Raw genomic sequence first — 13,846 nt, 5'->3', positions numbered from 1 at the left:
TTCTGTGGAAGAAAAATATTTTTTAAATTTTTGATTCACAGCTGACAGTATACGGTAATTAAGTAAACCTGAATCCTATGTGTAAAGCATTCTAAAAGATTTTTTTCATATATTACCAATGAAATGCTGGACTACAAAAGAAGTGTCACCTTTGGTTTATCTCTGTAGGTAAAGAAGATACCTTTGCTTTGTTATTTTATCACCACATTTGGCCTTTATTGAGTTTTATAAACTCTGTTGAAGTTGATCTGGTATTTTACCATTTGTTTCAGTGAATCTAAGATTTTTCACTCATAAAATCCTTTCTGTGGTATTCTTTTAGTGAGATCTTTCCTTTTTAAAGTTGTCTTTAAGCAAAATTAAGAGCTGTGAAGCTTCTCAACACAGACACATAAAGAAAACATTTCTAATGCCTAGAGTTGCTGCTAAATGAAAAACATTTAAATTAACTGGAGTATTTTTAAAACTGGTGTATATTATAAAATAATTTAGAAAGAATCTCTGGTCCTGATGTTTCAGAACAAACCCGTTAACAACGTTAAGGAGTTGGGCCCATAGTCCAATTATCTAGGTAAGCAATTTGCATGTAGGTAAAAAAATAAATCTGATTTGCTTGTAAAATAATTGTTGGGGTTTTTAGATAATAGAGTAATTTTATTTTGTAAAAATTGACAGAGTCTGATCATAAAATCATATTTTTCCATCAGAACAGAAACAATCTGAGAAAAAAAAATATAGTCTGCAATTGTATAAAAGAATCTTAGCATTATTCTTAGAAATTAAATAATTTAACATAAACTTTATCTGAATCTTCACTTTTAGCTACTTTTTGCCTCCTGACATGTCATGGTAATGTAAAGGTTGTTTAAAGTGCTGTCCTACAGGATTTTTTGGTCATAAGTAATAGGAACCATATTTTATCAGGAGAAAGATTTTCTTTTTGAAAAAGAATTAAGGATGCAGGCAAGAGCTCTAAAAGAAAAAAAATCTAGAAATTAAGTATTGGCACTTATAACTAATAGAATTTCTATTGCTTATACAGGTTCAATTCTAGTAATTTCAGTTTCACAGTTCCTTGTGCTGCCTTTTGCAGATTAAGGGACTTCACATTTGATCTAAAAATGTTCAACTCTGCAGACATGGTCTTTTCGTTGGATAATTTATTTTATGAGAGACCAGATACAAGACAAAGGTAAATCTTTATTGTTAAATATATATAATTGTTTTTCAAGTTTTTCCCCACTCTGAATCATTTTACAGCAGAATTATTTTTTTATAACTTCCTTTTCTGTCTACCAGTAGAAATGTGGGGCTAGAATTTTCCAGGTTCAGAACCCATAATTTGAAATGTTTTTCCAAACACACTGAAGTTTGAATTATGCAAGTGTATCTTAGGGCTATAAGAAATACAGGTTAGTAGAAGTTTTGCCTCTTAAATTTTCTGTGATTAAAAATCACACGGATTAAAGAATATTTTTTAGCAGGAGAAACAGTAGGTTATTTATGATTAGTGATTTCAAGCTAGATGTTGTGGAGGGTGCTTAAAGAATGCTTTTACCTTACATTTGTGTGTTAAAAATAGGTATCTAGAAAATGAAGTGCCTAAGATTTGGTGTATTGCACCTGCTCCAGCTATTGCTGAAATTCCAGCTGCAGAGGAGTTACAGAGGGAACTGGAAAGAAACACAGCTGACACTCATATGGGTAAAATATCATAGAACAGAATCATAGAATCATTTAGGTTGGAAAAGACTTCTAAGATTATTGAGTCCAACTGTAAACCTAACACTGCCAAGTCCCACTAAACCATAATATTTGACATTCATTTTGAATGGCTTAACAAATAATTGGCTTGACAGATCATTCCTCCTCTCTCTTTTAAGGCCGTGAAATATGAAATATTCTAGGTATGCAAATATAGACAAAAAATGTATTTTAGTTGAGGGTGATGGTCTTGTATATCTTTGGAGCATTAGCAGTCCTCTCTGGGCATATACAAGTTACACATTTACTGTGCAGAAGTGGGCAAGGTAAGCATGATCAAAATTTCAGCTACTCCACATTGTTCTGTGAAGCATCATAACACAGTGGGAAGCAGCTGTAAGAGCATAATGCAGCACAGAGATCTGCTGACCAGTCTCCCACCCAAGGTAGAAAGAGTTTATATGAACCTAACTTTCTTCTTCCATTTTGGGGCTTTTTTTCAAATTGCTATTCAGGAAGTCAAATTTGAATCTGGCCATTGATTGCTGCTAAGTGGAGTATTCCTTCCATCTAGACATTCAGGATCACCTTAAGGAAATTTTAAAGAATTCAATTGCTTTATCTCTGTCAACTAGATTTCTACATTTCTTAGGTGCTGTGCTGATGTACGATACTCTCTATTTAGGAATTATTATTGAGACAGAAGCTTTTTTTTGTACTTTATGCAAGAGCAATTCCATTAAGAACTGCTCATTCAAATAAGCTTTCTGGTGTTTGTAGAATTAGAACTGTTGGGGTTATGTCAAAAACAGGCCTTTGTAATTTTAAGTTTCCAAATGGGTAACGCTGAAATTAATAGGCTGCCAGATCAGGACACTGATCCTACTGAGAGCTAACCCTGCAAAATGTGATAATTAACCAAGATGACTATGAAACCATGACATCATTACAAATTTTGACTGTTGAGATTGCAGGGTTTATCTCAGAGTTGTTCATAGTAGGAACTTCAGGCTTGGTCATTGTGTCATTTTTTTAAAAGACCATCTTTATTCTGGGACAGGATGAAGAGTTTGAAAATACATTAAAATATACACTAAAGTTCTTGGAATAAGATAGAAATATCAGTTCATATAATATATATGAATTTGGCTTATTCTGTGTGGAAGATATTTAATAAAATTACTATGAATAGGAAAATTAACATTAATAGAAATATTAATTTATTGTTTTTGTAGGAGAGAGAAAGCACCAGAAGTTTATACAACAATGTAAGAGTAACACTGAGGAAGTAAATGATAAATCACCAGCACCTGTTCATTTTGGCATAGACTCTGAAAAAGAAGTGCTCCAATTAAGCGTGGGAGAAAGAGAGAAAATCGGTTTTCAGCATGAAAGTCTGAAAATGGTTTCATTGTTTCTCTCTTCTGATCAAGATAAACCTAAAACAGGAACAGGAGTTTCTCAGCAACCTGGTGAAAATTTTTCACAAAATAAAATATTAAGTAATTTTCCAAAAAACAGTGATGATGAGAGTGTCCATTCAACATTAAGAAAAAGGTACGCATCTAGTCAATTCTGATAATTTATCGATTGTCAGAATCATTATTTTAGATACATTTGTTAAACGCAGAATTTTTGATCATTCAATTGAAGGTACTTTAACAGGGCTCCAGACACTAATTCTTTTCGGTATAGGGGAAAAAAGATGTTTCCTTTTGGCAATATTTTAATACTGTAATTAAATGTGTCCTGAGCTCAGACTCTTTAATGAGAAGAGTAAGGATGAGGTTTGTTTCTTTAAAATTAAAGAAATTGTTAGGTAACAAAGGTTTTTCAAAATTGTATTTTGAGTTCTTTATCCACATGGTAACGAGCAAGAAGGCTAAGATCACTTTCTTTTCAGAGCAGAGGTCAGCCAGCCAGGAATACCTTGAGCAGTTCTCAACATGATTTCAGTCTGGCCTGGCCTGGAAGGAGAGGTTTTACAGATAAACTCCTCTTCTGTGCCCGGCTTTTCTCATTCCTCAGAACCTGTATGTCTCCATTGTTTTTAATTATGCGGAGATTGACAGTTAATCTGCTGTTGGGATTCAGAGTCCATCTGGACAGGCAGTTTATTCTTTCAGGTTCTTTCTGGAATGAAAGTAAAGTTAAAATGTATCTTGAAAGGAGTCGTCTTCAGGTAGAAGTGTGTCATATCAAATAAAGTTAGATACAAACTTTTCTTATGATTGTATCTTACTGGTTCTGCTTCTAATACAAGTATACATATTTTTCAAATATTAGAGAAACTGTGTAACATTCAACAAACTAATGAAAATCCTGGATCTTTTGCAGCTTATTTAAAATGTCTGGTTATATGTACAAAAATACAGAATTTAAAGATAGTTCTGTGGATGTGAAAGAAATTGATACTTACTTAAATACACGTGAAAGCATAAAAGAAGTGAAAAAAGAAGGTTTATGGAGAAATAATCATCATGCTCCGATAACTAAAGACTCAGATTTTACTCTGCATAGGGTAAATGATTGGGACATTGCATCTAAAAATGGAATTAAAATGAAATCATTTTCTAATGCTTCAGAGGTTCTGGATATGACAGGTAATTATTATTACTCTTTTTCAAGAAAAATAGTCCACTCTCTGTCTTCGGTATATAATAATAATAATGGATATCCATGATCTGAGGTAGAGTGAAGAACATTTTCTCACCAGCTCAAGGCGAGATAATTGGCTAAACTTGATAGAAGATACTGCAATTCTATGGAACTTAATTGCATTGTTGTTTAAGATGAGCTGGGTAAACAATTTATGAAGGAGAGTCACGTTTTCAAAAGTGCCAAGTCATGTAAACCTTTTTGAAAAATGAGTCCCCTAAACAATTTGAGAAAGAGCAGCCTTGTCCCTTCATGTGGTAAATAGTCTTATCTTCATTTGAAACCAGAAATTGAAAATAGAATGTTTATTTGTGATGTGGCTCATACTTGTATCTTTGTAGAAATAGATTTTAAAATCTGGAAAATGGAGGAAAGCAGTGAGAATTTTGATGATAAAATACTTGGTTTAGAAATTATTTTTGTTTTTTTAATAGTTTTAAAATATGCTTAATATGTTTATTTCTAGGTTTTAAGCTTTTTGGGACAGGGACTTATTGCATCTGTGGAATGTACCTTAAGTACCTGGCTACCTGCTACGGAAACACAGAATAGAAAAATAGTTCTAGCAGAAGATTTTAGGGCAGATCTGTGGCTTTGGATGGGATTTGGAGGCTGGTCAGGAATGGAAAACGTGATTCCTGACTGATTGCCTTCTGAGCAATGGTGACTAGATTTCTGCATGAGGGGAGAGCAGTGGATGTCATTTACTTTGACTTCAGCAAGACTGTTCATAGAACCATAGAATGGTTGAGAAACACTGTCTTCCACAGCATTCTTGTGTCCAGATTAGGACATTAGGAATGGATGGACAACTGCATGGGTAAAAAAAATGGTTGGATGGTCAGGCTCAGAGGGTGGTGGTTAATGGGTCACACTGCCCACATGCCTGCCACAAGTGGAGTACTGCAGGGGTCTCTCCTGGAAGAGGGGGCTGCCAGGGATCTCATGAAATTCAGTAGGAACGAATGCAAAGTCCTGCCCCGGGGAAGAAGAATAACCCCTGGGGTTCCCCTGGGATGGACTAGGTGGGGGCAGCTCTGCAGAACAGCGCCTGGGGTCTGGTGAACAGCTCACTGAATGTCAGCCAGCAGTGTGCCCCAGCAGTAACGAAGGCCGACAGCATCCTGGGCTTTGTTAGCAGGGACAAGGCCAGGAACTTGAGGGGAGTGATTATCCCCTTCTTCTTGGCACTTTTGAGACCATGTCTAGATACTGCATCAAGTTTTGAGCCTCTGGTACAGGCAAGACGTCCTTAAACTGGACTGAGTTCAGCAAAGGGCCACCAAGGTGGTCCTTTCAAATGATGAGCTTGTGACCTCCCTGTCCTATCCTATCAGCTCTTTCTGTATCACCTGGCCCTTGTTAAAGCCTTGCAGCTTCTCACAAAACACGTAGCTTGGGGTCAGGAAGATATTTTTCATGGTTATCGGTTGAAAATAAATCTGGTTTTATAAATTTACTACTTTTATTTCTTCAGGAACTACAGGAAGAAAATGGGAAATTTTGAGGGCTGTTACAGAAATACGTATCCTTGTATTTGCTGTATCTGATTTACTGATTTTATTACAATGCTTTTACATTTACAGAATTATAGTGTTTAATTTGTAGCCATAGGAACTTATGCATTACACTGTAATAGCTTTGATTTGTAATGTCATGCTGGGAATCAAATGATGAATAGGTGTTCACCCTTTGGACTTCCAAACCTAGAATGAAAATAGGACAACTTATAGATCATTCATTGCTAAGCAAATTTATTTTTATTTCAAACATTTGAATTTTATCCTCAAAACTGTTTATTTTTAAAATGTAAAATTTTTACTTCACAAAATATGTTTCAGGCCAGATTTTATATGCAAAGACACATATACACATATATCCCCATACACTTTAAATAAAGGAAAAGTGATTTAGTATTTAGGCTTCTTAGGAAAATGGAATCTTACTTTTTGTCCCATTTTATCAGGAGAAAATAAACTTCACATACTACTTATAGATCTGTATTTATATTGTACTGTGCAGACAGTATACTTCCATTCTTCAAGCAGATTTTACAGTCATTTTTCTTCTTGCCCCTGCCTTGAACCCATAACATAATTAACCATCCATCTGTATCCGTGAAGCTTTTTTTTTTTTGCCTTTTTTACGCTGTCTTTTCAATATTTTGTTTCTAGTAACTGTCAAATGGCATGTTAAATATCAGGAAGAGGAAATGTCTGAATTTAGGCAACTTAAATTCATGTGAATAGCTTTAAGAAGTGTCATAATTTCCAAAATGAGTAAGGACTCTGTTGTTCTGATGTTGCTAATTACAGATAGTGAATGTTCTGCATTTTGAAAGATCACTTACTTAGAGAAGTAATTTTAGAGAAGTCTTTTGAAAAAAACCCTTATTTTCTTTAGTCTAATATTACTTGCTTATCTTTACCCATTTTTTAGTGTTTGTATTTAACTACTTTTATTTCTTGTTTTACTCCTTTTTGTTTTCATCTTTATTTAATCTTTTAATGTAACATCAATCTGAGGCCTCAGCAGTTCGTTGTTCTTGTTACTGTTGGTGTTACGTCTGACTGTGCTTGCATCCTCAGCCTGATCAGATGGTTACAGTTAGTCTGCTTGTGTGGCTTCAATGCAAGTCCAGACAAGGATCAGCTCACTTATTTGGATTTGTAATGTAACAATACTGTCTTTCCTCTTACTCATATTTTAGATAAGAATGTTGTTGTCTGAAGAATACACAGTATTAGCAATTTAAAAAAAAAAGTCTTTAAAACCACTGTCGGTACTAAGAGATCGTAGGTGAATTTCTTTGCTGCTATTGTGACTGGACATACAATATTATGCTAATTAATTTGTGTTATATTACAAATATAATGTAACCATTGACACTTCAGATATGCTAACAGCAGTGCTCTGCTTGCTCTTGTATCTGGTTTGCAGTGTAGAATAAAGCTTTTGTCCCTTGCAGTTTCATATTCCATAACTTTATGCCATTCCATGAAACCTGTGCCAGGGAGGAGGTTCTTGATTATTGGTATAATCCTGAGACCTCTCAAATAGGTAGTGGTTTTTTTGGTGAAGTGGAATATATGGCACGCCAAGAATCTAAATAAAGCTACTAAATCATTTAATAGGTTACTTTTTGATAATTTTTTACAAGCCTCTGCCAATGAAAGATTGTTTCATATATTTTAAGTCTGCATTTAAAATTACAAGAAAGAGATGCATTTACAGTTCTGAAATATATTTTACAATTTTCACTCAATTGTTTTCAATTCCTTAATGCTGTCAAGCGGCCCAATTTAGAAGTATTTTTAAGGAGTTCCCATATTTTAACTACGCACAGTCTAAAGCTTTGGATGATGTAAGTATGAAACATTAGATGCAGCTGCAAGTAGTACTTTATAGATAAATTTAAATGATACTTTGGTATTCAGAACTTAAAAGGGGTTAGAAAACTGTAATATATCTAGAATCTCTTCCTGGAGTAGTTGAGCAGGGTTGTGCTTAGCTGGGAGAAGAGACCAGAAGAACTCCTAAAAATGTTTTTCTTAGCTTTAAATACATTCGCGTGAAGATGTGAATTATATGTGTATTTATGCATACAGATTAGTAATATTTTTTTAGTGATTTTCACAGGAAGATGAAGAAAAGCAGAACTTTAGAGAAGGTTGTCCTTTTAGAGAAGTGATGTTTGTCCATGCCCTTCTTACCAGCTATGCTCTTTCTTTAAAACCTGAAACTTATTTTGAAAGCAACCAATTTGAGAAAGATTGTATTATAGGTATTGCGGAGAGGAGATACAGGTTCCATCAGTCTTCAACAGAGCATTTGAAATTTTACTCAACTCTAGGGGAAATCCCAGTGTCAGTCACAGACATTTTTAAGCATGTTTTTAAGCTCCTTTTGGTGTTGTAAATGTTTTTGTTTGAATTTCTTAACCACTAAGTAATGTTTTATAAAAAGATTTTAAGAATGGTGCTTATACGAGCAGAATAATCTTGTATTTAAATTCTATGGGGGGGCTGTATTTTTGCGCTTTTTTCCTTACATTTTTAGTTTTATGCATAGATTTGGGGTATTTTTCCTTACTTCCAAATTTGTGTTTATTTTCTGATGAGAGTTATATGTCATATGGGCCTGTAAAATAATCTTGTGTGACTTTGTTCCTACAACAATGGAAAAGCAAAGCTGTAAGCAAGATTTACTTTCATGAAAGCTGCAAAAACAGAGTTCTCGGGGCAATAGTTTAAAAAAAAAAAACAAAACCACAAAATTTTTTTGGAACGGCTCATGTATTGGTACTCCTAAATATAAATTTGTTTGTAAGGTACCAGGAAGGACAAGGTTTGCTTATCACTCATGTATAACACATGACATGTTAAAAACTTAAGAGAAATCAGCATATTTTTTATTGGTTAAGCTTGCAAAATTCAACTTGGTAGCAACTATGTGGTTCCAAGAAATGAGTTGTAAGCATTCAACTTAGTAGAATTTCTCTGGCTGATTCACAGTGAATGTTACAAATGATTATTTAACAAAAATCAGGGAAAATTTTGTATTCGTACTTCATTGATTTTTATGAGCACTGGAAAACTGGGAGTGGTAGACGAAGAACGCGGGTAATTCCTGCAAAACAGTACTGTCAGTGTCAGTCATTGCTACAGTTATTTATAAATCAAGCACTAGGTGATTCCCATTCATCCATGTGAGCTCCTAACAGTCATAGAATAGTTTTAGAGCAATAACAGCTAGAAGGAAAGGAAAAAAAGAATGAGAATAGTAGAATTCATGAGGAGTTGGGAGGGAGAGAAGGAAATGAAACTGCGCAGAGCATGCTGCATGGAGGGAGGATGGGTGAATGACACTGCGGAGGAGGAGGGAGGGTAGAGTCAATGTGGTCAGAGGAAAATGAGAGAACATGACATGGACATGCCTGGCTTCTAAGATGGTGGAGGATAGAATGTGGGGGAAAGAAGGTTGGAAGGAAAGAAACATAGTCACACAAAACCTACTCGTGTCATTTTTTGAAACTTAACATTCTATTAAAATTATATATATTCAACAATGTTGGAATTTTGAATGCAGATTGAATTACAGAAGGAAAACAAATTGCATCTTGAATTTGAGCACAAAATACCTCTTTCTCACGTTTGCTTGCAGTTGGACATTGACAGTGATTCTGTATTGATGTCACCTAAGGCTAGAGGCTGGGTTTTTTGTCACAGACTGGTAGGCTTCGTTACATAATAACCATAGATGAACAGCATCTCATTTAACGTTTTTGTGGCAGACATGTAGCAGAAAATGTTCTTTCTTTTGCTGTAACTTAAAGTTCACATCTAATACAAAATTTTTTAGAGGACTACATATATCAATGTAATAAAAACTTCCTTGTGTCCTTTTCCCCTAGACAATGCTTTTGGAATGTATGAATAGGTACAATGGATAGCTATGTTATATGTACTACTTTGCAACTCTTTCCTAGCTTCTTTATACAGACAGGAATTTTGTGATTTGTGCTCCAACTGGCTCTGGAAAAACTGTAATGTTCGAGCTAGCTATTACCAGATTACTCATGGAAGCCCCGCTGCCTTGGTTAAATATTAAAGTTGTTTACAGTAAGTATTATGCAGCTTTAAACATTTTGGTGACAGCAGTAGAAAATGTCATTCTGTAAATGTGGAGATCTGGAGTGAGTGCTTTAATAATGTTGAAATTAAATATGTTAAGAAATTGTGACCTACCTCATTCTTTAAAAAGTTGTTTCTTTTAGGATTTGTTTATTTGTGATACTGTTGTAACTATTACTAGTATTTAACAGCACTGTGTAATTGTAGTGTTCAGCATTGGCTATACAAATAAAAATTTTAAAAATCTTGTAAAGAGTTTGTCCTCTAAGAAGGCAAGATGTACATGAAAAGGGAAGAAGGAAGCAAAGGAAACTAAAACAAATTCTTAGTGGCAGAGCCAGAAGTCATGCAATATCTTTTGTATGCCTGTCTGTTGCTCTGAGATGAGGATCAAATTTTCCAATATTCACTTACCTGGCAAGGTTTCATGCTATTTGTTGCTTTCTGTCTACTAGTTCAGAGGCACCAGAGCTGTGATCTTCATGAGTTTAATTGATCTGTATGGGAACTAATGAAAATGCTTGAAGATAGTCACAACAATTACACTTTTTTCTTTCCTTCCTGGAGAATTGAGTTCATGTCATGTAAATCAGATGAAGTTGGTGGGTTTGTCACAGTTCTAATTAATTCATACGGTGATGTATTTGTCAGTCTTACTATTAGTGGTTAATCTTGATATTTACAGAAGCTTCAGCCTAATTATTTTTTTTAAATTCCAATGTGTTCAAATTCTTATAATAAAGCTAGTCTTGATGTAGAGTTTACTCTGTATTATTAACAGATCTTTTATAAACAGGCATGTATTATAGTTTCCCTGTCAGCAGATAGAGGTGAAACATTTCAGTGTACTGTAATGTTTTTGGTTGCCTTGGTAGAATTGATACAAATTGGCTGGTTGAAACTTTCAGTAAGGAAGCAGTTATGCAGGTGGAATTAGATCTGCTGACCTTTTCCAGGTTCAACAGTGGTGGAGAAAGAGACATGTCAGTTTTCCGAATGTTGGAACAGAGGTGTTAATCAGATTACGTATTGCCGGAGCTTGCCCTGATACCTGGTTCCTCAGTGGCTTGATGTACGAGAATTAGCTTGCAGTACTTGTGTAAATTAGGGTTGTTTCCTGGTAGCTTTAACACATGGTAAGGATTGGTGATTGAAGTTCCGGGAGCAATCACTAGCTTCTTGCATTTTTGCGCAGTGAAGATTATTACTTTTGCAATTTTGTGAGTTACTTGCTGGTAGCTTGATCAGTTTTCTGGAGCTAGTGATTTCCCCTGCTTTATAGGCCACTGATACGAGATTTTACACCTCTTTCTGAAGCAGAAACTGGTTCTTTAAATCACTTCATCTTAGGGATGGCTTGTCAGCTGATACGCAGAAATGGTTCATATTCCAGTGGCTCTAGCTAGCCTAAATTGTAATCACTGCAAGATCTATTTTATTACTGCTGTTTTCAGATCATGTGTAGATCACTTCTTTCACTTAAATCACTGCATTTTCCATATAGATTACCCATCCAATATAGACTTACATGTCTTGCTAGTATCAGTCCTTGTAGAGAGTTACTTCTGATTTCTAGAAATCAGACTGCGTCTGCAAAAGTATAGTATGTATCCTCAGGAAAAAAAAAAAACCAAAACCACAAACAAACTATGAAGAAATCGATTGTTTTAGGAGTCTGTTCATGAAGACCAGCATCAGAACTGCTACCTGCCGTGTTAGCTGCTACCTGCTGTGTTAGCTGCTCGGTATGACCCTGACTACACCTAACTACATTTGCTTTATATAGATTTTGATTTCTTCTGTTAGAAATTCTATCTCTTGCTCATGGATGGTTTCTCATTTATAACACCTTTTCTCTCTGAATACAGCGTGCTCAAATCATTCTGAACTGGAAAAAGTTGTTATTTGTATGATTTTCCATTAGAAATCATGTGTTTCCTCTGGTTTCTTCTGTCTGTGAGAAAACCTTTGCTAGCTGACTGATTGTTTCCATGTGGGATTGAGGAAGAAATCAGGATTAAGAGAGAGCATAAATAACCTTAATTAAAGGGTCCTGTTTCTGATTGCTGATAGGGAAGAACTGGGGCCCAAAGCTCAACATTGATCTGTGCACATAGAATAGGATAATAAGGATAATAATACCAGTTAAAATTTTGTGGTTCTGGGAGCAAAGCTGAAAGTTAGGGAAATTAAATTCAAGAAGACATATTAAAAATATATGCATTTAGCATCTTTAGCAATACAGTTGAAGATTTGATTTTCTTGATATAACTCTGATTATTTTGTGTTATTTTTAGTGGCTCCAATTAAAGCTCTATGCAGTCAGCGTTTTGATGATTGGAAAGAAAAATTTGGACCTATAGGACTCAGCTGCAAGGAACTGACAGGAGATACAGTGATGGATGATTTATTTGAAATACATCATGCTCACATTATTATCACTACACCTGTAGGTTTTAATCTCAATTCTTACAAAAAGCTAGAATAAGCAGACATTAGTAGTCATCTAATTGTATGCTACTAGGACTGCTGGTTTTTTTTGTAATAAGTAGTAATTTTATGATCCTTACGCTTGTGTGCACACTGCTGTGCATACTATTAGTTCATATAAACAACAGTTAGTAACAGAATAATGTACCAGATGAAACATCCATGGCATTAGCTTGAATTAATTTAACAGATTTTATTTAAAGATTTGTTAAGTTTAGGCATGTCTGTCTGTACAGTACTTCTGGCATGTGTTGTCCTTTAAAACATCTTTCACCTTCTGTTGTTTTGTTGTATCGGTTTTTTGTCCTAGGAAAAATGGGATAGCATGACTAGAAGGTGGAGAGACAACTCTATAGTCCAGCTTGTACGACTGTTTCTCATTGATGAGGTAAGAAAATTAATGTTTTGTATGCACTGTTTTTATTCTTGAAGATAAAAGGAAACTTAGAAAATATAACATTTATATAACACATGTATAGATGGAACTGGAGAAGTATCTAGCAAATTTTTAAAAATTCCTCATAGGTGCATATTATAAAGGATGAAAGCCGTGGTGCAACATTAGAAGTTGTAGTCAGTCGGATGAAGACTGTTCAGTCTTCTCTTTGGCGTCTTTCAGAGAATCATGACACTGTTCCTCCCTTGAGATTTGTAGCTGTTTCTGCAACAATCCCAAACGCTGAAGATGTAAGAGTTACATTTTAACTGTATTCTAATAAATGTAGTTGTATTTGATAAAATTTACCTGTAGTTATGAATTCAGATAACAAAGTTGTCATTTTGAAGCTGTTAGCTGAAGACAGCTGTGAGGTTTATGTTAATGTAATGGCCTATAACCATATGGAACTATCAGCCAAGTATGGACATGCTTCAGTTTTAGATTTCTGTTTGTGATTTTTGTCTCTAAATACAAATCACAACAGACTTGACATTTCAGTTTGAATTATATTGGTCCTGTAGAAAGCAGAACTTCACCTGTGATTTTAATGTTAAAAGCAATATCAAATGTGTTAATCGTTTATGTGTGACAAAAGCTAAGTTAATTATTGTATGATGCAGTTAGAGCAGAGTGTGATTAAAAGCAGAAATTTATCATTTCCATTCTATTTCTTCTTTTTTAAAGATTGCAGAATGGCTTTCAGATAGTAAGATGCCTGCTGTATGTCTGAAAATAGATGAGGATCAACGACCAGTGAAGCTACGCAAAATTGTTCTCGGTTTTCCTTGCAGTGACAATCAGACAGAATTCAAATTTGACTTAACTCTTAACTACAAGATAGCTAGTATTATACAAACATACTCGGAACAAAAACCAGCACTTGTGGTACAACAGCTTTTTATTCATCTCATTTTAAATTGTT

At 34.7% G+C, this 13,846-nt stretch overlaps 1 protein-coding gene across 1 annotated transcript in view; it reads left to right on the top strand.

The window, feature by feature from the left end:
- The first annotated feature begins 517 nt into the window (after positions 1 to 517).
- The window catches only part of HFM1 (HFM1, ATP-dependent DNA helicase homolog (S. cerevisiae)), a 39,521-nt gene continuing 26,192 nt past the window's right edge, over positions 518 to 13,846 (top strand). Inside the window, exons 1-12 of the mRNA XM_010582751.1 lie at positions 518 to 571; positions 1,094 to 1,192; positions 1,583 to 1,704; positions 2,940 to 3,261; positions 4,042 to 4,307; positions 5,840 to 5,887; positions 7,656 to 7,726; positions 9,851 to 9,983; positions 12,293 to 12,444; positions 12,796 to 12,873; positions 13,011 to 13,172; positions 13,609 to 13,809. Of these exons, the coding sequence (XP_010581053.1) occupies positions 1,122 to 1,192; positions 1,583 to 1,704; positions 2,940 to 3,261; positions 4,042 to 4,307; positions 5,840 to 5,887; positions 7,656 to 7,726; positions 9,851 to 9,983; positions 12,293 to 12,444; positions 12,796 to 12,873; positions 13,011 to 13,172; positions 13,609 to 13,809 (1,626 nt within the window). The 5' untranslated portion in view covers positions 518 to 571; positions 1,094 to 1,121. The remainder of the gene's footprint in view (positions 572 to 1,093; positions 1,193 to 1,582; positions 1,705 to 2,939; positions 3,262 to 4,041; positions 4,308 to 5,839; positions 5,888 to 7,655; positions 7,727 to 9,850; positions 9,984 to 12,292; positions 12,445 to 12,795; positions 12,874 to 13,010; positions 13,173 to 13,608; positions 13,810 to 13,846) is intronic.

Source organism: Haliaeetus leucocephalus, unplaced genomic scaffold, assembly GCF_000737465.1.
Source record: "Haliaeetus leucocephalus isolate CR32 unplaced genomic scaffold, Haliaeetus_leucocephalus-4.0 Scaffold848, whole genome shotgun sequence".
In the NCBI taxonomy this organism is placed as follows: domain Eukaryota; kingdom Metazoa; phylum Chordata; class Aves; order Accipitriformes; family Accipitridae; genus Haliaeetus; species Haliaeetus leucocephalus.
The sequence above is the reverse complement of the archived record's forward strand: the minus strand, read 5'-3'. Positions and strand labels throughout refer to the sequence as shown.